The 24,646-nt window shown below is 39.2% G+C and overlaps 1 protein-coding gene across 1 annotated transcript in view; it reads left to right on the top strand.

The window, feature by feature from the left end:
• Positions 1-14,103, top strand: part of DROSHA (drosha ribonuclease III) — a 115,700-nt gene extending 101,597 nt beyond the window's left edge. Inside the window, exons 26-32 of the mRNA XM_006276323.4 lie at positions 1,148-1,253; positions 5,234-5,375; positions 6,588-6,670; positions 6,782-6,885; positions 9,230-9,322; positions 10,221-10,267; positions 13,263-14,103. Of these exons, the coding sequence (XP_006276385.2) occupies positions 1,148-1,253; positions 5,234-5,375; positions 6,588-6,670; positions 6,782-6,885; positions 9,230-9,322; positions 10,221-10,267; positions 13,263-13,393 (706 nt within the window). The 3' untranslated portion in view covers positions 13,394-14,103. The remainder of the gene's footprint in view (positions 1-1,147; positions 1,254-5,233; positions 5,376-6,587; positions 6,671-6,781; positions 6,886-9,229; positions 9,323-10,220; positions 10,268-13,262) is intronic.
• The last annotated feature ends 10,543 nt before the right edge of the window (positions 14,104-24,646 follow it).

Below are 24,646 nucleotides of genomic sequence, written 5' to 3'. Positions count from 1 at the left end.
TGCATTAACTAACTGCACTTATTTAGTTGCAGTTAGCCTAGTTTGCTGCACAGAAAGGGTGCACACATGTAGATGCGTGCCCATACTTCATGGTAAACTAGGATAGGGCCCGTTAATGTTTCTCGTGTAAATGTGCCCTGTATGATTTAATTAGAAGCAGTAGTGCAACCTGACTGGAGTTGCAGTAGACAAACATAGAAACATAGGACAGGAGGAGGCCTCTCAGGCCATCTTATCTAGTCCCATGTTTGCTTTTTGCTGCAGGTTAGCTAGCCACTTTGGACACCACTGAATAACAACATCATTTGAGTTAAGAGAGACTACACTGTTGTGATCAAAAGAAAAATCAGTTCCTCATTCCTTGCACAGTAGCTAAATAGGTTTGAATTGGCCTGTAGAATGAAAGGAAAAGAAAAGAAAAGAAACTCATGCTTTTTGAGGCATGTACCATCTGTATGTTCCATATTTGTACAGCACTGAACACAAGGGTCCATGACGTAGGCTGCTACAAGTCAAGTAGGATAATGTGTGATGATCTCCAATTCTGAGTCAATAATGGATTTAGAGACTTGTCCTTTTAATGCTATACATGAACAGATCATTTCTTGCATTGCCAAATCTCAGTAGCATAGCTAGGGATAGATGACAGGGGCGCTAGCCTCAGGCACTGATCTAGAGGGGCACAAGAGTGGCCACCACTGCCCCAGCTGACATTCAAGGTACAAAAACTGCTTGTTATGCCTCTGCCAAATCTTACTGAAGGCAACTAGCTTACTGATTCTTTTTCATGCAGGAAATTGTAGCATTGAAGCCTTATTCCTTATAACCATATCACTGACTTGTTTTCTCCAATTAATCTTCCATCTGCCATCTAGTAATTTTGTTTGACTGTACCTAACTTATTTGCTTTCTTGTGAAAGTCAGCCTAGCAATTGAATTTTCAGTTTATCTGGTTAAGACCAGGAAATTGCCTTAAATGTGTTTAAAGATGAGCTGGACTCTCATTTAAAATTACTCTTTAAATCTGTGTGTGTGTGTGTGTGTGTGTGTGTGTGTGTGTGTGTGTGTGCACATGCACGCGTGAACATTTCTTTTTTTGTCCTGAGTGCTTATTGATCTTATTACATTGATGTTTCATTTTTTTTAGAGGCCACAATCAGAGGATGGAATTCCTGGGTGACTCCATAATGCAATTGGTAGCCACAGAGTACTTATTCATACATTTCCCTGATCATCATGAAGGGCACTTAACGGTGAGACTGCCATCAATCATGTATTCCTGCAGAATAAATGTGAGATAGACACTAAAAAGTTACAGGAACAGCTAGTAAATTATTCTGGATTTGATTAATAATCTAAACCTCAGCCCCCACTACTTTTAATAAAGTTTTGTTTATTCTGTATCAGACAATGAATAGAGAAAAAGTGACCTAAAATCCATGAAATATTGTTTGTTCTCTCTGTAAAATGGATCAATAGCTCTAATAAGCACAGTGATGAACTTGGTATACTTGGAATCTAGCAGAGTGCTTGTTTAACACCCAAGTGTTTGAAAGAGATTTATTTCAATAGACATCTTACATGAATTTGTATTCATATTTATGAGCCTATTGAATGTGCTGGCATTTTTTATTCAGTTGACATTTTGCAGTCTATTTTACTCTGGCCTGTCCATTTTTCTCAGCCAAGAGCTGCTATGTATCGTTTTTGGATTTAATTTCAAAAGTTATTGTAACCAATTATTGTTTGCTCACAATGTTTACCAGCCCCCTTCTCTTTAGGCACTCATGATCCAAGGTTTTGACACTTCCAGTATTCCAAATGCAGGTGTTTTAGTAGATAGTTTTGCCGATTGTTAAACTGCTTGAGTATTTGCAAGTGAATGCATTGGCTACGTGTGGGGAAGGGAGTTAGACTATGGAATTTTCTTAAGCAATAAAATAAATAGAAGTGCACAAGGTGTTACACATGCAAAGTAAAAGCAGTACTATCCTTGAATATAGTTAAATTTGAAGACTTAAATGAAATTTGAGTGACTTAGGTAATGAGTACTTTGGAGAGAGCAAACAAGGGTATATCGACGCTTTTATATAGTATCACCTTAATGCCTTACCTAGAATTTTGTGCTCAGCTACTTGGTCAAGGATGTCCACGTGATAGTAACAAGATAAGAAGAAGACTGATTCCCTGTGCAGAGTGAATGTGTATGAAGAAGGACTTGAAAGTTAATCATCTTTATATTGAGAAAGAGAAACAGAAGATGTTTTATAATGCCTTTCAAGTAGCTGAAAGTGACAAAATATATGTTACCAAAAAAGAAAGGGATAAAACATGTACCTGAAGATTCAGAAGGAACAGTTTAAGTTAGAAATTGAGGAAGGCTTCTTATCTGACATTGCCCAACATTATAGTTACTGAGTATAAGACAAAGTTAACTCTGTACTTGGAATGAAATACAGTTGAGCACACTTGCTGAGCTGTAACTTCCATGATGGATCAGATTTTGTCTTCTAAGCCTGTCAGAGAATTACAAATGCTCTATCCTTCTCAAATTGCTAAAATGGTCCTCGCCAGATCTCAGCTACATAGGAAGTGAGTCCTGATATGAAAAAGATTGAGAATAACAGGACTAGATGAAAAGCAGGTTTTTCTATCTTCAAATTACAAGTATATGTATGTGTATATAGAAAGATAGATAAAGAAAGATGTAGCTAGCTAGTTAGCTAGATGTGTGTATGTATATATAGGCAGATATTTAATAGTAATAATATATATATGCATTATTAATAGCATTGTGTGTACATAATATATATTATATATACATTCGTATTATAACATATATGTATATTATTACTGTTAAATATTTGTTTTACCTCAGTCCACAGACCCAAGGAGCCCTAGTCATATCTAGAAATCTGTCTTTCTAAGTGTTGTGCAAACACAGAACAAAAAAAGAAAAAAACAAACCTATCCATGTCCCATAGGAACACTTTACTTTACATGTCATAGTTGTTCATCGTTCCTGTTTCAAGGATTACATGTTTAAGTTAGATTTGTGGTGGCTTGTTTTGTTGGGTTTTTTTGAAAGGGTGGATCTTGTGAAACAGATGAGTATGTGGAAGGGCATAAAAGGAAGTTGGAATGGCAGGGAATGATACTCTTGTTCCTGCCATCAGCCTAGTTTATGGAGATCAAGTTGTGAATGTCTGCTTCATACATCATTGCCAAACAAATTATGAACGTACTGTTCTTTATTTATCTATTGTCAGAGATGAACTATCAAGCACTGAAAATAAATCTGATTTTCATAAGCTCAGTTGACACCCTAGAGCCAGGTAGCATAAAACTTGTATCTAATAAGCCGAGCAAATGTGACATGGAACTCAGATAGGGAGCACTCCATGTGTGCAGCTTTGCAGGACTATTTTTTTATTAATATTATTATTAAGCAAAGGGGCTCTTTTTCTCCAAGAAAAGGGCTTCTACTTCTGTTTTAATTGTAAATATCCATTTTAAAACTTTGTAATACAGTAATCAGGAACTCCACAAGGTAATTGTTTTCTGTGTAGCTCTGTGTCTAAGTAGACTGTCTTATGTCTAACTCCCAGCTCGGTCATCAGTTATTATAACCTGATTGTCTCCTGAAATGGTCTTATATTATAACACTAAGGCAGGCGATTGACTTTATGCTGACTTACACAGCTGGATCTAGTCAGAAATTTTTATCTCTACCCTGACATGCTCATCCCTGGAATAGTTAGTAGCTTTGCTAGGTATGTAGCACTAGACTGTTACTTTTAACATATACTGCATTTTTGTTTTAACAGTGGGAGCAAGAATTCATAGACTTCGGTTGTACTCAGTGTATAGCCTATATAGACTTCAAGACACTGAGCTTGCTTATTTATACTTATGCTGAAACAGTTATAATTTTCTCTTCTTCCTACCAGATAATTTTGTTGTGTATACCTGATAATTTCTGAGAACTCGCCAAACAAATGGAATGATAGGGATAGAATGAACCCTAGACATTTACTTGCTGCTGTTCCCACCAACTCAATTGGAACATATGGCTTGCCTATTGTTAAGTGTTACTGTATCCATGCAGGCATTACTTATTATTTGGTTTTCAACATGTTCCTTTCCTTGCATATAGCTAGAATGGCCTATCACAGGAAAAAGGAATAAAAGTGTAGGAAGAAAGGACACAAACAGACCTTGGAGGTGAGGTGAATGCAATGAAAAGACATCTGCAGCAATGGAACGTGCGTAAAAACACTTCCAAATTTAAGGCAGTATTTCCCAAACCTTCAATGCCTAGGGTACACCTTTTCTCCAAATTAAAATTGGCAGCACACTTTACGCTTACATCTGGAAAGTTATCAAAATGACACCAAATACACCTTTCTTTAAGCAAAGAATTAGTCTCTGTGCCAGTGGTTGTAACCTTTTTAGCTTCAAGGTACCCTTCCATAATTTTTTTCTAATTTTCTGGCACCCCAGTTGAAAGTCACTGAGATCTAAATTCAGAAAAGATATGGAGAGGGCCTTGAGGCCAAGAAGGTTGAGAGTCACTGATCTAGCTAGTGCCATTTAAGGGTGGTAGGGGCCAGACCTCACCCTGCTGTGCCCTGCTGTTTGCACTGTCTTACCCCTGCCACCCATGCTCTGTACCTCAGGAGAACAAAGCTAGCCCTCACTGCTGCAACTGCTTCTGCAGGGTCTCACATACCAGCAACCACCCCCGTGGTCCCTCCTACCTGCCCCAGGCACATGGGAAAAGTGGAGGGCACAAGCCGAGCTGCAAAGCATAGCTCCTTTTGTACAGCTGCCTGTCCACCAGCTCACAACAGAGTATGCTACTAGGAGCATTGGGGGAGGCTGGCACAGGGATTGTTTGGAGGCAGGGGAAGAGAGCTACAGCAGGAACAGTCCCCAGAGAAGCAGCCGTAGGTGCTGTTGGAGTAGCTGAGCCAGGCACGGGGCCAGACCGGGGAGACAGCATTTGCCTGCTCATTGCATCACACTTCCACCAATTGCACACCCTTTGGGAATCAGTGAATTAAGGTGTACTAAGAAGAGAAATACATTAAGTCCAAAAGGAAGGAGAATAGACAGAACCTAAAATAAATTAGGTACAGAAAAAGCAAGACTGAAGAGCTGCTTTTAACCAATCTGCTTTACTCTTCCAATTTAATACCATTTACTGTAAATTTGTGGTTTGTGTTTATAGCTGTTGCGAAGCTCCTTGGTGAACAACAGGACACAGGCTAAAGTAGCAGAAGAGCTGGGTATGCAGGAATTTGCCATCACTAATGACAAGACCAAGAGGCCTGTGGCTCTTCGGACTAAGACTTTGGCCGATCTCTTGGAATGTGAGTGCTGATACAGAATGTTAACCAGATTTGTAAAAGAATACTTAAAAGGACAAGCCTTTGAAAAATGGGGCAAGTGTCTTTGTAGCTTAGTAACATTATGAGTATACTGAGCTAATATGGAGCTACCAGCTCTTATTTAGCAAATACGTTAGCCATTTTCCCCAAGTCTTTCTTCAGCAGATCATTTTTTAAAACAAGTTTATTATTAAAAATTCATGTCTTATTTCAGGTTTTCTTTGAATTATGCTGTTTTAAGACCTGTGACTTCATGGGACAGATTTTCAAATGCTAGCTTTCATTTGTACATTCTCTGTGAACAGGAAGAAGATGCAAGACGATGATTGCAGGTGTAATCCAATGCTTATTTGTTTATGTAGCTTTAATAGGGCCCTCCAGATAATTGCAAATATAAAACTCTGCGCTCAGAAACGAATAACCTCAATAACGCCTAGGTCAAAATTATGTCCATAGGAGTAGGACTTATTGGCAGCTGAATGAGAAGGTATGGAGTTCCAGTTAAGCAGAGGCTTTTGTGATTGACATGCTCTTGTTATTAGTAAAAGAAAGCAAAAATAATCCTTGAGTGCAGGGGTATCGGTGTGCTTCACTGAGCTGTCTTCCAATAGGAAGTTTCAAAAGACTGTTTCCACAAAAAAGCAGTGACACTCAGAGGAAGCTGCACAAAATTAAATGACCTTTCAGTCCATTTACGAAAGCGTTTGCTGTTCTCTTTCCAAGGCGAGTAAAATGGTAATAAATATTGTTCAAAGCAAGTTAATCCCATATCCAGTACAATTTTGTACATTTTGTGAGAAGTTTAGAGCCTTTGACTCTTGCCAAATCCTTTTAGTAAATGGAAATTGTTCACAAACAATGGTGATTTATACCTAAGCATTTATACAGTATCCAATAGAGATTTATTTCTAAGAAGTCATGGTCTGCTGGTTAAATCAGAGGATTAGGATTTGGGTTTTGTTCCCAGCTCTGTAAATGACTTTCTGTGTGAACTTGGGATAGTTATTTAACCTCTTGGTTGACTCAGTTTCCTCCTGTGTATGCTGAAATAATACTGGGCTCATCATAGCAGTGTTGTAAAGCCTAATTTGGTATGCTTTAAGGGCACTCAAAAATACTCTGATGGTGCTACAAAATGCAGATCATTACGCTTCTCTTGCATGAGTAGTAATGTCTAAATTTTTTATTTTTCAGCCTTTATTGCTGCACTTTACATTGATAAGGATTTGGAATATGTTCATACTTTCATGAACGTGTGCTTTTTTCCACGGTTAAAGGTAAAATCAGTCATTTTTTTTTGCTTTCATGTGTTATTTCTGCCTTTTTAAAAAATCTGAGATTTGGGTGATTACTACAAACTCTCAAGCTATTTTGTTGAATTATTACAGGAGTTCATTTTAAATCAGGATTGGAATGACCCAAAATCCCAGCTTCAGCAATGCTGCCTCACTCTCAGAACAGAAGGAAAAGAGCCAGATATTCCTTTATACAAGTAAGGACCTACATATTACTTATACAAACCATTGCTTTGTTTTACTTAGTGCAAGTTGTGATCAGGTTCTGAGCATCTTTTCCAAACGCTGGCTTTGTTTTAAGAATCCATTTCAATACGTCTAGTATGCACATTGTTCTGCCTATTGTTTAAAGAAATAATTTAGCCTGCTTCCAAAATAAAGACATAAAAAATCATCCAGGTTCATTGTGTTTGGAAGTAGAACTGATGAACCAATGTTTTCTGCTCCATGTGTTTTAACCATTGCAGGGCTGAATTAACAAATATTCTGCCTTTTACATTACATAAAGCTCTGCATTTACACTGCATTTTAACTGAATCTTCCCTTAGAACAGGGCAGTCCAACTTGGATACGGCCAGGGCCATGGCCCTCAGACTCACCAGTACACTCTAAGGTGGTGGCCTCCCCAGGATCTTTCCCTGCCGTGTTGGCTGCCAGCAGCAGAAAAGGTGGATGCACAGGTCCACAGGCTACACGTTCAACACATGTGGACTGTCAGTTGGACAGCCCTGGTTTAGAATAACATGTAATAATATGGAAAAGAGTATTTGGAATATAGAAGTTCAATGAATGGGATAAGGAGCATTGTTTAGATCAGGGTTGCCCAATCCATGGTCCTCATGTTTACTTATGGCACACTCAGCTGCTTTGTTTGCCATGCAGTAGATCCGTCAGAAAGCAGGGAACCAGAGAGCAGAACAAGGGATCAGGCAGGAAATAGAACAAAGCAAGGAATCAGGCAGGGGTTAGAGGTAAGAATGCCACTCAGGGAGGGGATGGAGCTTATTTTGTGGCATACCAGCAAAAAAGGTTGGCTTCCACTGGTTTAGATCAAGCCTTGGCTGTGAGCCAAGAGATCTGAGTTCTATTGTCAGGACTGCTGCAGAGTTTCAGCATATCATTTAAGCTTTTTAAACATTGTGCCTCAGTTTCCCCAGATGTAAAAAAGGAATAATATACACTTCAGAGGGAAGATTTTAGATTTCATAGTTTGTATTGCACTTTCACATCCACTCAAATACTACAATGACAGGTGTAATATTAGTACCTAGAGAAAAGATAGATAGATGCTATAAAAGCAAGGGTTTTATTATCGATGTTATTTATAATGTCAAAAATGTGTATAGAATGAAAACTCCAGTACATTTTTCATGTTTACTGAAGTAAAGTTTCAGATGAAATGCAGCTGGGGGTTATAGGGAAAAATCAGTGCACTTTAGAAATGTGATTGCTGTTATACAGTAACTGATGCTCTGCACATCTGCTTTTCCAATACCTTTATCTAAGAGCTTACTCCCTTATCTTGAGAGACGGAGAAAGATTCAAAAGAAATGATTCCTGTTTCTTGTTAAAATCCACTGAGTATCAAAGACCAAATGTTTGCTTTGTTTTGTTATGATGATAAATTGATTTTTGTAGTACAGTTCAGAGTTACCATAAACAGTTATCTTCCTATTATCTTGTTAAATTTTCTTCCCTTGGGGTTATCTGTTTCACTGCAGTCAGTCGTTTTGTGCGGTGGGTTTTGTTTGTTTATGTCTGGTGTTACAGTGTTCCTCAATGCAGACTTTTTTGGTTAGATGATTTAAAAATTGATGTGCAATTGCAATTCTTGCCAGAAAAAAACAGGGTAGTGGACAGAACTCATCTTGACAGTGAGGAGAGATTTGGAGTGGAAGGAAAAGATAGAAGAAGCAGATTCATTGTGTGTTTAGGGAATTATCTCTTTCCCCTTGAGGTGGTTGCTGATGCATATCATGGACTCTCACTCAAAGGAAAGGTTGTCCCGTAAGTGACAGACACTGTAACTTTTCTTTGCTAGTAGGACAAGTTGTTTGTACTGTGATACTTGCCACATTGAGGAGCAGCATATCTAATATCAAATCCCCTTCAAAGCTTCTTATCTCTTCAGATTTCATGGGTCAGAATTTCATTACACAGGTTCATTTGTGTTGGTCCTCAACTATACTTGTGCATGCAACTCAAATTGGATGCACAGAAGTGAAGCAACTGTATAAGCATAGTTGAATTTTTGCCTACAGATCATGGCTTGTTTTTCAAATTGGGCCTGCGGAAAACCAAAAAAATATTTTTTTAACAAAGATAAAGTGTATGAAAATATTTTGATTTTATTGCACGCAAACTTACGTTATCTTCCAGTTAAAGTTATATATACAAGTTAGCAGTCAACCCTCTTATGTTGTGTCTTGCTAATCTTGCTAAGTGGACTGAATAGAATAAAAGCCTTATACATTCCACAAACAGATTATTTTTTAATACCATGAGCAAACATTTGAGCACACTGTGTCTTTCTTATTTCAGGACTCTGCAGACAGTGGGACCTTCTCATGCCAGGACATACACGGTGGCTGTTTATTTCAAAGGAGAACGAATAGGATGTGGTAAAGGCCCAAGGTATAGTAACATTTTATTAAATGATTTTAATAAGTGAATTTTATTGTGGGCACTCAAGAGGACTCTTGTTAACCACAGAAGTAGTATGAATAGCAGCTCTGCAATCTCTTCTCTGCTTTATCTTTAATGGGACTATGTCTTAATAGCTGTAAACAGTTCACTCTGCTTATCTTTTTAGCCCCAAGCTGCTTAGAAGTTGGACAGTCCCAATTTAAGAGGCAAAGACGTCTCTTTACAGATCGCTATGGCTAGGTACAGACATTTAAAAAGACTGAAGTTGCAAGGTTTTCTGTGAATGGCATAGTTTAGATAGGTAGCAAACAGAATACGCGTTCACCTTTGAAAGGGGCAAATCTTATACCAGGTTCTGCCACTTTTAAATCAGTCTGTACACTGAACTTCTGTTATGGGTATAGACAGGTTTCCAATCACTTACACTGGTAAAAGTGTAATGTCTGTACCTGGACTATGAGCAATCCATCCATTTCTATTATTTTTTGGCACAGGAAAATATATTTCATAATGGTCTTAGAGAATGGTACACAATTATTGTTTTATAGAAGTATCATTGATTTTCTGGCATTCAGATCCCTTAGTGTTTCTTCAGTTTTTTCTCTTGGGTACAATATCTGATTTACTAAAGAATTATGAACACTAATAGTCTAATAATATTATTAATCTAAGATTAACATTGAGCTATTGGAATTGTGATGTTATGCTTGTGAAATGATTTGTTTATGCTTACATTATTGTCACATTTATGCTTAGAAACCTGACAGTGATGATTGGAAGACCTGATTGCATCAGGGTAATCTGAATTCCAGCTTCTGGGAAACTTCTTCCTCTATACCATAAAGAATAAATTAACTTTTAACATGTTTTTGTTTGGCATTGACAGTATTCAACAAGCAGAAATGGGAGCTGCAATGGATGCACTTGAAAAATGTAAGGGGTTTTCTTGGGGACTCAAGGAAAATACTGTACTTTACTTGGTTGGGTTTTAATGGAGTGCGGTGCAGGTTTTGTGGGAACAGAACTGAGAATATATGCAAAATGCCATTAAGTCCTAAGCTACAGATTGGCTCATTAATATTTCCCATAGAACTTTGTGAAAGGTAAAGTAGTTTATAGAACGCCCAAAGCCTTTTTTTTTTAAGGTAGCTATTTCAGTACCTCTCCAAGATATCAGGCTTACCCTGTTGCATTGCACATAATAACTTGGGAGTTCCTCACTTCAGAGTGCAAGGTAGATTTGATTTGTTTGCTAGGAAAGTTATCTGCTATGGCAGGTGCATTCCTGGTGTAGCATGCATGTTTGTTTTGTTTGTTTCAATCAATATATAGAGAGAGAATCTATGCAGGGGCAGATCCAGAGTGGATGTGGCAGAACAGTTTCCCCCTCTCCCCCCTTGGCTGTGTCACGTGTAAGCTCTTGATGCTAAGTCTGGCAGGAGTCCCTGCTTTAGGGCAGCATAGCTCTGGAACCCAGGGCGTGATCACTGCCATTGCTGTTCTTCCCCTCTTTTCCCCTGCTGCTGAATTAAGAAGGGAAAAGAGGGAGGGAAAGAGCAAACAGCAACAGCATTCATTCCCTGGGCTTCAGAACTGCATGAAAACAAGGGCTTCAGCAAGACCCTGCCCCAATTAGTTGGTGAATTTGTTGCTTGTGCAGAGATCTAGAAGTAGCCTATGCTAACGTGCATGACAGCCGCAGTAGCATTCCATGGTCAGAAACTCACAAGTGATTAAATGACTAAGTATATGCACACACAAATATATGCTTTCAAATATTCATGTTAAACATTAATTTGGATGTGCATTGCATGTGAATATAGCGATTTAAATACTGACTGAAGAGGCAAGGGCCAGAACACAGGAGTAGATTCTCTGTTGCTGTAAATTGTCTTCAGTGGAGATGTATCAGTCTAAACCAGCTAAGAGTCTGCCCTAAAATAGTTTCATAGCAGTTCTAGAATCCAGCTATCCTTTCCAAATGATCAACAATATACAGATCATACATACACAAAATCTTTGCTTCTTAACATAATCTTTCAGAATGCCATTCCTCAAAACTATTACAGCAGTAATAAGAGTCCATAGAATTCAAACCTTGCCAACTAAATATTTTAAAGTTCTTTTAAGACAAATATTTTTGGGACTATATAAGGGTAATGTCTGTGACTTCTTTCATGCCTTGAGTGTTGTTTAAAAATAACTTTAAATGATTGAGGGTTTTTGCTATCCTATACATCATGAATGGTACATAAATGTGTAGAGGCTACGTACCATCAAATTAATTGAGAATTAAATATAAATCACAGGTTACATACTGAAAATTATGTTTTTATTTTATGGTACACACAGCAAATTAAATTAAAAACCTCCATAACCCTATTAAAGATGTTTAACAGTTTATTGTTTTTCTTTTTAAATGGTGTGGGTTTGTTACCTATTTAAATAGTTTCAATCTTTTAAATACAGAAAGCTATACACAAGCTGTAGTTGCCCTGATAATTAAATGCTCTCTGTTTATATAGGATGCCCAGTAGCATAACATAATAAAACCTGTTGATATTCTTGTCAATAAATCAAAGTGAGCAATAGAGTACGTTTTCATCCCACTCCACCAGGAGTCCCAACAACTAGATGCTTCTTGCATTGTGTTAGGTAGTTTAGCAAATTCAGATTGCTTCAGACCAGGAACGTGCTGCAGAGGTGCTCTTGGAGAACACGCTCTCCAAATTCCCACATATTTACACACATGCTGTCACCCTTTATAATGAAGCTCTCCTTGAGTGCCTCTCTGGACATCATGTTGTGGTAGCATTATCCAGAAAGAGAAACATTCTGTCAGGTGCAGATATGTCCAAGGCTGGTTTAGGGCTTTATATGTCAAAATTAATATCTTCAAATTCATCCTAGACATAGAATGCAATGCAAATCCCAGAACACTACAACCATATGAGCCCAGTGAGATTCGCTGCTGGCTATATGCCACTGGATTCTATTTTCTTGTATCATTTATGAACATATGCAGGGCATAGGCCCTGATAGAACACACTGCTATAGTCTAGGTCACAAAGGCATGGATGGAGAACAGTAAGGTCACATCCTCCCAGCTATACTCTCATGGTAATTGAAGACTATTCTAGTCAGTTTTGTAAAATGATTTTATAAAAGCTCCAGCTTGAAATTGAGAACCTAGATGACTATTGACAGACAAATGCCTTTAATCAGAAGGGTTGATATCATCTCTGCTGTCTCCTCCAGCTGTTTACTCGCTGTCCACCCTCAGCAGGTTGGTCTTGGCTGAATTGATCTTTGGCCAAATACCAATTATCCAGGTCACAGTATTCATCTAAATATCATTATACCCATAGAACTGTGGCTTAACTTGCTGCATCTTGAGAGTGGTTTTAAATGCAGTTACATTAACTCAGCGCTATGCTGTCATTTTCCTATTGTGAACACTGGGATTATTCTGGCCATCTAGCCTGTGTTTGTTTGCTCTAAATAAAAACGATCATGGTAATATGAACATCTGTACAAAGCTTAGAAAGAATGAGAAACTAAAAAACAAACAAAAAAACTCTGCTGAGAGTGTGTTGAATATATTCTCACTTTATTTTTCCAGTATTGGCCACCTGTTACCTAAGAAACAAAATATGAAATTCAAGTATTGCTTGTCCATTTTCCTATGTCAGCATTTTATACTATTTCTGAGTGCATCAGAATTAACAGTGCTCTGTAGCAGAGGAAACAAATGTTGAAATCATCTTGAAACTAAGGCCTTATGATGCAGGACATATGAATGAGGCACAATGAAAATAATGCAACTCTCCACCCCCCCATCTCATAAAAGTGAAAAAAAATAAGAATTGAAGCATCCTTTGTTCTCTCTCCTCCTCTTATTAATGTAAAATATTTCTCCCCATGTCAGATAACTTTCCCCAGATGGCCCATCAGAAACGGTTCATTGAACGGAAATACAGACAAGAGTTGAAAGAAATGAGGTGGGAAAGAGAGCATCAAGAGAGAGAGCCAGATGAGACTGAAGAAGCCAGGAAATAAAAGGAAGGCACGGAAGCGGTGGCATATTTACTTACTTAATAACTCTGACTGTGGCCTATAGAGACCTAACCTAGTTTCATGCAGATGATGAATGAAGTGCACCTGTTGACATCAAATACATAATCATAATCTCTTTTAGCAAAAAAGGAAAAGAAAAAAAAATGTGTGTTTCTTTTGTTAGTGGTACCATGTGAGGGTGTTGGTTTTTATTTCATATGCTCTTTTAAAAGTCATTTTAGTTTTTATGACATGTTATGGGGAAATTTTTGTTGTTTTTAATTGTTTGTGCGAACCAATAAAGTGTTTAATTTCAGAACCTCTACAAGAAGAAAAAACGAGTTTATCTGGTGTTTCCTGTATTTAAATGCAACTGTGCCAAAGACCTGCAACATTATTACACTGTCTTAGTGCTGCAGGAGAAAAAGGACTTACAACACCAGGTCAACAGAATGCTGAAGCAGAGGCTTTAAGCGTACAGTAATATATATGTTTAATTATTCTGCTGAATCGGGGCCTTGATAGGCTCTTGGTCCTTCAACAGTAACTTCCTTATAATAATATTCAGTCTTTAGACTGTTGTTTGAAACAATGTACCTGAGACTCTAGAAATATTTAGGGAGTGATAATAGCTGCATATGAAAAGTTGTTGTTTGAAAGCCATTGTTGTAAAGATTCTGTGAGGAAAACATGATAATTATGAAGCAGAGAAATGCTTGCCTTTTTGTACAATCTGAGCCTAGTTACACCTACAAAGTTAATCTTATTCCTTGTTTCCCATTCTAGCAAAAATTTTATTGCTTCTATTTTGCGAGAAAAATGCAGTGTGGCACACTGCAGATTATATTTTGCTATCAAATTGTGTACATCTGCAGCTTGTGTGCAAATTTGAGAGTGTTTGAGGATAACACATCGGGTTGAGAAAACACATCTGATATAACAACGCAAGTCTCATACAAGGAACCCTCACAAGTGTATATTTTTAAGGGAAGTTTCTTTCAGATGATTCACCCAAGTTTTAAAGGTATTCTGTAATGTTGATTTATCAGGTGTCTGAAGTACTTCGAAAGCCTATGACAAGAATTCCCAAGAGCACATTGTCAGAATGAAATGAACAACAGGGTAGCAGAAAAATTCAAGCTATACAACCTGCACCACACAATTGCACTTCTGAGCCACCTAAATTAAAGCCCATATGCACAAAAAGACATGATTCTGAAACTACAGCATGAGATGTGAAGTTAGAAACATTGCTCTTTCACTGCTTCCTGTTGTGTAATTTCTTTTTTATTTATGGATCGGCGTGTTAAATACATTTCAGTACCTAAGGAAACACATTAATTCGTAGGAATAGGGAGAAAAAATATGAATCAAGGAGATGATCTGTATTGAATGCTACTGTAGTTCATCTTTGAGAAGTTTGGACACCCCTGCCCTAGGGATTGGCTCAATTGAGAACTGCATCTTATTTTTCATGTATGTATACACTATGCATGTGGTAATAGCACAACACACAAGAGTCCTATTTCCTTTGGTTCCAGACCCCCATCATGTAGCTGAACAGGTTTTTGGTAACAGCAGTCAGTGGCCAGCGATGTATGTTGATATTTCCCCATCTATTGTGCCTCACTCTGAGGATCTTGGAATACTTTTAATTATTCAAAAGGTTTGTAAGTTGCATGGTTTTCTTTACTGCTATTTCTATTATAATTATAAAATGTCAACATGGCTAATTTTATTACAAATCTTACCATGCAAATTCCCATTAAAAATCATAAGCTTGACTCTAATCTTAGAGATTTCGGTTTTACCAAGGTTTCAACAGCAGAGGGAGAAGCCTGCCTTGACAGAACTTTTAAGCCATCCATAATCCCTGCTCTGCCAGACTGCCTGAAGCTGGTCTAGCTGCTCTAGCAGTTGGCATTGCTGTTGGAGAAGGTGAAGCTAGTGTGGCTAAGCATTGTGAGGACTCAACACATATCCCAGACACCTTCTGTCCTGTGTTGAATTGAAGCTCATGCTATTTTTTTTTGGTAAGTATGTGCTTTCAACACTCCTACAAACAAGAATCTTTCCCCATCCACATTCAGGCACAGTAAACCCTTCAGAAGAAAGGTCGAAGTTGAAAACCCCATTGTTAGCTATATTGAACCAACTTGTTAAGTGTGACTGGCCATTACTCTCAATACTTGTCCTGGTCTTTCAGGGTCGCACTTTTGTTTACCTCCCACAACCTCATGGCGATGCAACGCTGAGAGCAGACTCCTCCACCCCAGTTCATTGATTGAGAAAGGAGTGTAGGTTCCATAAAGTCTTTCTTCCTTCAGTGTTTCTGATCCTCTTTTTTGAGGAAGTCTCCTGGAAATTCCCCATATAAATAGAAATCCTATTTAAAAAAAAAAAAAAGTTAATTAAAACAGACTTAGAAAAACAACTGCTAAACATGCCTACATTTATACTTCTTGTAAGTTAAATTAAATTATGTATTTTTAGCTTGGTTACACAGAGAAAAAAGTGAATAGTTTTTAATTCCTTGAAAGCAATTTTCTGTCAATTTTGGACAGCCCCTCAGCAAGGCACAGCCTAAATAACAACCCTTCCTTGGGCCTTTTTTTCAGGTCATGTCTTCAAGATCAGTTTACCTATCCACATATACCAACACACTTATCCATGTTCGTACCTGCGTATGTGAGAGTCCATTAGCTTATCAAGATGAATCTTCATCAAAATAATCATAAGGCTTGTGTAAGAGAGAGGGAAATGACAGTTCCTCCCAATCACCTCTAGAAGTTTCCTGCAAAGTAGCGTAGAGTCAAAGTAGCTTTTCCTGTGTCATAAAATGAAATTATTGACAAACCTTACATCCAGGATGAGTAACAATGAGATAAATTTTAGAAAATAGACATGGAAAATGGTTACTTCCTTCATTCAGGTAATATATAAATGAGCTTTGTTTGTAGAGAATCCTAAAGTAACTCTAAGAGCTATTCATGGGTATACATATTTCCTTTCCATTGGGGCAAATTCTGGGTGGTGAGGAGGAAGAGGGAAAATGTTCTCTAGTCTAGAAAATGTAGTCCAGTCTTCTAGACCATATTTCTTTATGCTGATTACCTAAAAATATTTTTCTGATTGGTTAGATGGATCCTTTTGGTTATGTCACATATGTATACTGGCTCCAAACTGTTCTGTGGCCTGTTTAAGCAGTGATATAGTAGATTGCCATAGTGAACTATACACTGCCATAGTGCACCAGTTGTATAGACTGCATAGTCTTTCACCACAGAGGTTCCCAACCACCGGACTACAAAGGGTTGACTGCCGGGCCATGGCACGTCATGTTGTCGGCAGTCACGTGTTGGGTTAAAGCTGGGTGGCAGGGCAGCCCTGGGAAGGAGGCAGCTGGCTCCATGCACCCTGGCCCGCTCCCACCACCTTGGCTACACCCAGTGAGGTGCAGGTACCAGAGCCCACACCAGGCCAGGCAGAATCCCCCAGCCCCACCCGTGGGGGGATACAGGTGGGGAAATGCACGGGCCAGAGGGTGGGGAGGTGGACCAAAATGTAATTTTTATATATTCAAATTCATATATTTAAATATGTAAATTAGATCATTTCTATACCTGATCTGCCAAAATTCTTTTGAGTTTGCCTGTTGGCAGGATAAAAAAGGTTGGGAACCACTGCTTTACCAAACGTGTAAAAAGACTTTGGTGTTGGTATAAGATGCCTTAACTTCTGGTAAGAATCATCAGTACACTTACATTAACTGGCTGGACATTAGGGCTGTGCAAAGCTTCAGTCCCTGATTCGATTCAGCAGAGGTTCAGCTCGATTCGGTGGCCAAATCTCCAAATCCAAATCAAATCAAAGGACCCTTCAATCTCTCCAAATTGAATCAGAACCCTCCAAACCAATTTGGAGAGATTCAGTGATTTGGACATAGACACAGCTTTAAATGTTTTTTCTACATATCTCTAGGTACCAGGCAGCTCATGAATGCTGTGATGGTGGGGCAGATGAAGCATCCCACAGAAGCGCAGGGGGCTCCCCAGTGCGCTTGGCAGCAGACCTGGAAGTGGACCAGAAGCACTTCCAATCCACTTCCGAGTCTGCCAGAGAGCATGCTTGCCCCGCCTCCCCTGTACCCCCCTGGCTTGGTGACTGGTGCCTCCTGGCTCTGAGGAGGCACCCGGGGTCCCCCCATGGATGATTGCTGAGCCTCAGAGGGGTCCCTCTAACGTGATCCCCGGCAGACCCGGACATGGACCAGAAGTACTTCCGGTCCACTTCCATGTTCGCTGCCAAGCATGTGGGGGGGCCCCCCTGCACTCCTGTGGGACACTCCATCTGCCCCAGTATTGCGAGGTATGTAGAAAAAACATTTTAAGCTGTGTCTATGGCCAAATTGCTGATTCTCCAAATCAGCATTGAATCTTCAGATTCGGATTCAGCTGAATTGAATCGAGGACAGCGATATGAATCAAAACACTGTCCCCAATTGGGGCCGAATTATCTGTTGCCTACTAATAGATGGTGTTTGGTTTAATCATGAGATGCACAAAAAAGCAGGGCGCTTTCTTTGGAAGATCACTGATGCCAGGAGACTCCCGCCTCAGTGTGCTAAAGCCTGAATACTCCAACCCTGAAATTACAGTGCAAGTCTCATTTGTTCTTCTAGACTTATTCTCAGGGCAAGGCCTGAAGGTAAATCAAGCAAAAATATTTTGAACTTGCAGGGGTCCAATAAGACCTGAAAGGCACAGTTATTTGTATCTTCCCTTTCTTTAAATGTGCATATGTTCAGCGCTTTACCTAGACATGTTTTTAAAAGCAAAAATGGAAAAGGTGTATCTTGTTGCTTTAGTTGTCATCTTATTTAAAGAGGTATTTTGTTAAAAGTTGTGTAAAATTAATCATCATTATTGTTTGCTATGCCCAGGCTTGGCCTGATGAAATTTAAAATCCTTGAAAATTTCTATAATGGCAATACAGTGGAAACTATTAGCTCTAGGACTGCTGTGATGTATTCTTACTTACTTTTAACACACTTCAGTAGAGCTGGAGTACAGCTGTTAAGGATGCTATTGAATGTAGTTCTTCCTGTAATTCAGTAGGATCAAAAGAGGATCCTACTTGTCTGCCTTCCTACATCAGACAATACTTAATATTACAGGCAATATGTTTTACAAGCCAACTGTTTGCATTGTTTAAGTATGAGGAGTTAATTCTAGATGTCTTGATCACCCCATCTCCTTTTTTTCTAGTGGAATTGTGTAATGCTTTAAACTTCTGGAACTTGGAAACTTATTTTTTTTTCTACAGATTATATATTGTACCTTGCTATTCATGGTTCAAAGTAATTTTGCCTATATAATGAAGGGTGATTATTGTGATACCTTGAGCACAGCTGAAGTTTTTGTTTTGTTTTATATATGTAAAGCTATAGAATGAATTTGAGACGCGATGTCCTATTAATGCTATAAAAATGAATCACATTCTAACCAGGTTCCTTTACCTTGACTGAAATCATATTTAACAATGATTAATTTGATAGATCAGGCAATGAGGCATTGTCTATGAATGGATGGGAGCAATAGACAACACACACAAATATATTTTCCTAAAGGAAAAGGTGGCCAATGTAATGATGAGGAATTGGACAACCTGCTTTCTGCTAGCCAGTAGTTGGGGAGGGGAGGCACCAGTTGCCCTGCTTGGCTATACAGTAGTTGGGGAGGGGAGCCAGAATTCTCATCTGTCACTGATTCATTCCAGTATTCTTTATGCTCACTGCTGAACCGATCATTAAACCATCTATCACTGATATATAAAATTCTTGTTTGAAAGCTAAAATAAGTTCATGTGTTTCAGGGCCATAGTCTCCCTTTGATATCTGTACATCAAAACTCCCATCAAAGATTCTGGGAGTTAGCACACATCAAGAGGAGTACTGGCCACTTTTAATTTTATGAAGAGGAAGAGTCTTTACACTCTTGTGTGGGTGGCTTTTGAAAATATCTTTGACCCCTTCCTCCTTTATATTCCAAACTTGAGTTCTAGCTGGTGCCTTTTTCTTATTTACCAAGATACTAAGACTACTACAACAAAATGTTATGCAAGATAATCAATTACATTATCACATCAGCTCTTCACCTAGTGTGTCCCAGGCCAGGGATTTCTGCTGGTTCTCTAGTGAAGGGTGTATGGGTTAATAGACCATCTTCTCTTTCCTTCCATGTGCTAGCTTTTGTATCTCTACTACACAATGCTCTTTTTCTACTCAGGTAATTCTAAGGTGGATTTAGATGTTACCTTTTTCGACGACGTATCTAACCCTTCTGCTCACAGCCACCTTAAACTGAATGACAGAAAAAGAGGAGCTTCTCTTGTTCCAAATCAGTTTAGCATTGGTATCAGAAGCACTAGCTGGTCTCATGGAGTCATAAAACAATACACCAAACAGAGATAAGCCCATTAGCCCTGATTAACAGCCAAGTGCAGGGAAAGGAGCACAAGATTGATTTATTTGCTAAAATACACCAAAAAAGAACAACCTAACCAGCTTTAAAAAGAGGTTAAAGTAGGAACATCATCCTAAGACAGGGGGGGAAGAAAGATAAATATTATTTCCACTCATTGCTGTAGTCTTATGGTCTCATGTCTGAATCCTCAGGCACCATATGCATCTCAGAAGTTCTAAACAAGGTGGTGAGATGAAAGTGGATGGGAAGAGTAAGAAGGCAGCATTTCTTCTACCATGCAGATTTTTCCTCCTCAACAGAGCTGTCAATCATTGGGTCTACCGTAGAAGTCCCAACCACCACCAGGTTTGTAAAGAAAGAAAAGTGAACTCTAACATACTTTTGTTAATATCATTAAATCCACTTATTTCCCTTTATCTCAATCTTCATGCTATTTCTCATTACTGTACATTGATTAAGAGCTCATTTCCTAAGCCACTTCCATAGATTCTATCACAATTGTATTTCTGTTACACTCTTTAATTCATTTATTCTTATACCTCCTGTAAGGGTATATATGCGTTATTATCCACGACAGGCAACTAGGGTACAAAAGGTTAGATCTATTGACCCATTGAAATCAATGGAATTTAAGCCAGAAAAACTATGGCCCAGATTCACAAAGGCATTTAAGTTCTCAATTGCTTTTCATCTCAGTGGAAGATAGTCACCTAACTAGAAGGTAGGTGCCTAAATACCTATGTGGATCTGGCTCTAAATAACACCCCCTGACTTCCACAGGAAGAGCAAATACTTAAATCCTTGACCCTTATGTTCCAAGCACATGCACTAATCGGTGGCCTATCCTTTTAACCCTTAAACAAATATCATGTTTCTTTCTATATGCCTGACCTCAGCCTTTGGGGGTAAGGAGGAGGTCTCAGAAAATCATAAAAATGGGTTTTATCCCACTTTGTCCACTCACCCCATATAGTACCATAGTGCCATTGCAAAAATAGTTCATTCTGAATGTAGAATTAGACTATCTAGTTGTAGAAGCCAAAGCTATACACTTCTCAGCATCAATTAGGAACTTCCCTAAAGGTAATATTTTCAAAGTAATCAAAATGGGAGCAAAAGGAATACACATAGATAGACAAGTCATTAACTTCTATTCCTTCTAGAAGAAGCACTAATCTCATTGTTTGAATGTCCAGAATTGATACAGTAATATTGTTGAAGCTGTGATGTTTCTGGGAATATACTGGAAGCAAAATGTGGTAGATAATAGTTTGTATTGGACCAACCATGGCAAAATCAAATGGTTTCCTAAAAGAGTAAGAATATTAATACTGGCCTCAATGAATTTAAGGGCCTAGGTGGAGAAGAAGGCTGAAATAACACCTCTAATGAACTATATTGCCTCTTCAGCATCGTCTCCCATCAATCCCCCTGCCCACCGCTGTTCCAGAACTCTCTGACATAGTGATGAAATTAAGAAATCTCATTATTGCCAGCCACAATTATAATTCAAATGTTGTAACTCAGCTTCCAGAGGGATATTTAAACAGGCAAACAAAAGGCAGCCCTCCTCAAAACCAGCAGCAGTTAAAAATGCTAATGTTATTCAATATCCAATTACAAAGTTCCTAAGAAAGCCAATTAAAATTCTAGAAGATAAGACTTCTTAATGACCTCACTGGACAGGTCAGCCAAAATTGCTTCATCAGCCTTCTGTTCTTGGGATGATAAAGATTTTCAAATGTATCATGAGAACCTTGCAGGGGTTTAGGTTGTAGCCGTGTTGGTCTAAGGATATAGGCAGACAAGGTTCCTTGGGTGAATTTGATATCTTTTATTAGACCAACCCAAATGGTTGGAGAATAGTTATTAAGCAAGCTTTCGGGTTCAAAAACCCTTCGTCAGGCTAAGGATGCTGCAGCAGTTGGTGTGTGCTCTTCCTGGATGGAATGAAAAGTAAAGAAGCCAGGGGCTGGGCTGGGCTGGGGAGTCAGTTGCCAGGCAGACTGTAATGTATCAAAAATCCAATGTCTATGTTTAGTCCCTGATCTCTAGTATCCAGCAGGTTGATGAAATGGAGCTCATAGGCTCGTCTCTGGGAAGTGTTGTGTAAATTTCCCTTGAGGATCAGGACTGAGAGATTGGAGGGAGAGTGGCCCTCCTGTAAGAAATGTGCCCCCACCGGTAATTGGGTGTTTCTGTCTTTGATGGATTTCCGTTGTGCATTCATTCTGGTGCGCAGTTGTTGTTTGGTCTCTCCTACATATCTTCCATCTGGGCATTTGGTGCATTGGATGAGGTATACTACATTCCTGGAGGTGCAGCTGTAAGATCCTGGGATGCTGATGGCTCTGTTGTGGGGTGTAGTAATAGTGGAGGTGGTGGAGATGTGGGGGCAGGTTTTGCATTTCTTGTCATGGCACGGTCTGGATCCTTTTGGTGTGTTCTGGGCTTGAGGAAGTTTGCTTCTGGTGATGAGGTTGGCGAGGTTCGGTGCTTGTCTGAAGGCTAGGATGGGTGGCTCTGGGAAGATTTTTTTAAGAATAGGGTCTTTTTCTAATATGGGTTGCAATTTTTTGAGGATTTTCCGTACAGGTTCAAGGGAGGGGTGATAGGTCATAACCAACGGTGTGCGATTTGTGGGTGTTTTTCTTCTGTACTGCAGCAGTTCTTCACGTGGTATCCAGGTGGCTCTTTCAAATGTGCGATCTACCTCTCTGGAGGAGTGTCCTTGCTGGGTGAAAGCCTTTTTAAGATTGGTGAGGTGGCAATCCCGGGTGTTCTCTTCGGTATAAACGCGGTGGTATCTGAGGGCTTGGCTGTACATCCCAGCTTTTTTGGTGTGTTTCGGGTGATTGCTGGTTCTGTGCAGATATGTGTGTTGGTCTGTGGGTTTCTTGTATACTGTGGTCTGTATTTTACCCTTCTGGATACTGATCATTGTGTCTAAAAAGGGGATGTTGGTGCTGGAGTATTCTAAAGAAAGTCGGATGGAGGGATGGTGACTGTTGAATTTCTGGTGGAACTCAATCAGAGATTCCCGGTTCTCACTCCAAATGATGAAGATGTCATCGATATATCGTAAGTACAGCAAGGGTTTGATGGTGCAGTTCTTGAGGAAGTCTTCTTCCAGGTTGCTCATAAAAAGGTTGGCATACTGTGGGGCCATTTTAGTGCCCATAGCTGTTCCCATCATCTGGAGGAAGTGTTGATTATTAAAAGTGAAATTGTTGTGTGTGAGGGTGAAGTGTATAAGCTCAGTGATGTCTTTGGTTCTGTATTCTGGGTTGTAATCTTGTTCCTGTAGATATGTAAGGCAGGCATGGATGCCATCCTGGTGTGGGATGTTGGTGTATAGGCTGGTAACGTCCATGGTGGCTAGGAGTGTGTTGCTGGGAAGGTGGTCTATGTTTTTAAGTTTCCGTAGCAAGTCTGTGGTGTCTTGGACAAAACTTGCTCTGTGGGTGACAAGCGGTTTTAGGATGGATTCAACAAAACCTGATATTTCTTCAGTTAGGGTCCCACGGTTGGATATGATAGGTCTGCCAGGGTTCCCTTGTTTGTGGATTTTAGGGAGCATGTAAAAAGTCCCTGGGTTAGGTAGTGGGGGGATCAAGGTCTGTAGTTTTTCTTGTAATCTTGGTGGAAATGATTTGATGGTATTGTTGAGTTTTTGGTGAAAAGGGTAGTAGGATCTTCTTGTAGTTCTTTGTAGTAGGTGGTGTCAGAGAGCTGTCTGTTGACTTCCTTTATGTAATCCTCACAGTTTAGGATGACTATGGCTCCTCCTTTATCTGCTGGATTTATTACTATTTGGTGGTTAGATCTTAGAGATTCTATGGCCTTTTTCTCTGGTAGAGAGAGGTTGTTGTGGTGGCGCATGTTGCTGATTATTTCATTGTTCATTCTTTTCCTGAAGTAGTCAATGTAGCGGTCAAGGTTAGGGTTTCGTCCACTGCGAGGTGTCCAATCTGATGTTTTTTTGGGTTTTTTGGCATGATTGTTTTTTCTTGATTGTTGTCAGAGGATGAGTTGTTGTTGGGAGTGGGTTCCGTGTGGTCGTGGAAATATTCTTTGAGGCGCAGGCGTTGGAAGAATTCTTCTAGTTCTCCACATTGAAGTATTTTATTAGGGTATTTTTCTGGACAGAAATTTAGGCCTTTAGAAAGGACAGATTTTTCAGTTTTGGTAAGCGTGTGTGTGGAGAGATTGATAATATTTGTGAGTTGGTTGCTGCTTGCAGTTTCATCAAGTCTGAGGTTGGAAGGTCGTAAGGTGTTGGTGTTGTTCCTCTGATGGTTGTTTTGTGGCTGGGGAGCTTGTTCTTGGAGTAATTTGTCCCATTTCTTCTTTTTATGTAGGATGAATGCTGTAGAAAGTTTTTCGTAGTCTCTTTGTATCTGCTGTATATTGTCAGGGAACATGCATGGATTTCTATCTTTTAAGTTGTTGTAGTGTATGACGATTTCCTTCCTGAGTTGGTCTCTTTTAGAGTACAGTAGGTGAAGTAGATGATTTCTAATTTTCTCTGAAGTTCTTCTGCATAGCTGTGCAGCATACTTGGAGTTGTGTGTAGTAGTCAGGGGATTGTAGATGTTTAGTCCTCGGGGAATGAAGTTGTGTTTCTTGCAAAGGCTTAGAAAATATATGTCGCTGTTGAGTCTGGCTTCTATCTTTTTCATGTTGTACAGTTTCCATTTCAGACGGCTGAATTCGATATCTTCCATGTTGCAGGGGTTTAGGTTGTAGCCGTGTTGGTCTAAGGATATAG

The sequence above is a fragment of the Alligator mississippiensis genome, chromosome 5 (genome assembly GCF_030867095.1).
Source record: "Alligator mississippiensis isolate rAllMis1 chromosome 5, rAllMis1, whole genome shotgun sequence".
Classification (NCBI taxonomy): Eukaryota; Metazoa; Chordata; order Crocodylia; family Alligatoridae; genus Alligator; species Alligator mississippiensis.
Note: the sequence above shows the minus strand (reverse complement) of the source record. Positions and strands in the feature narration are given on the sequence as shown.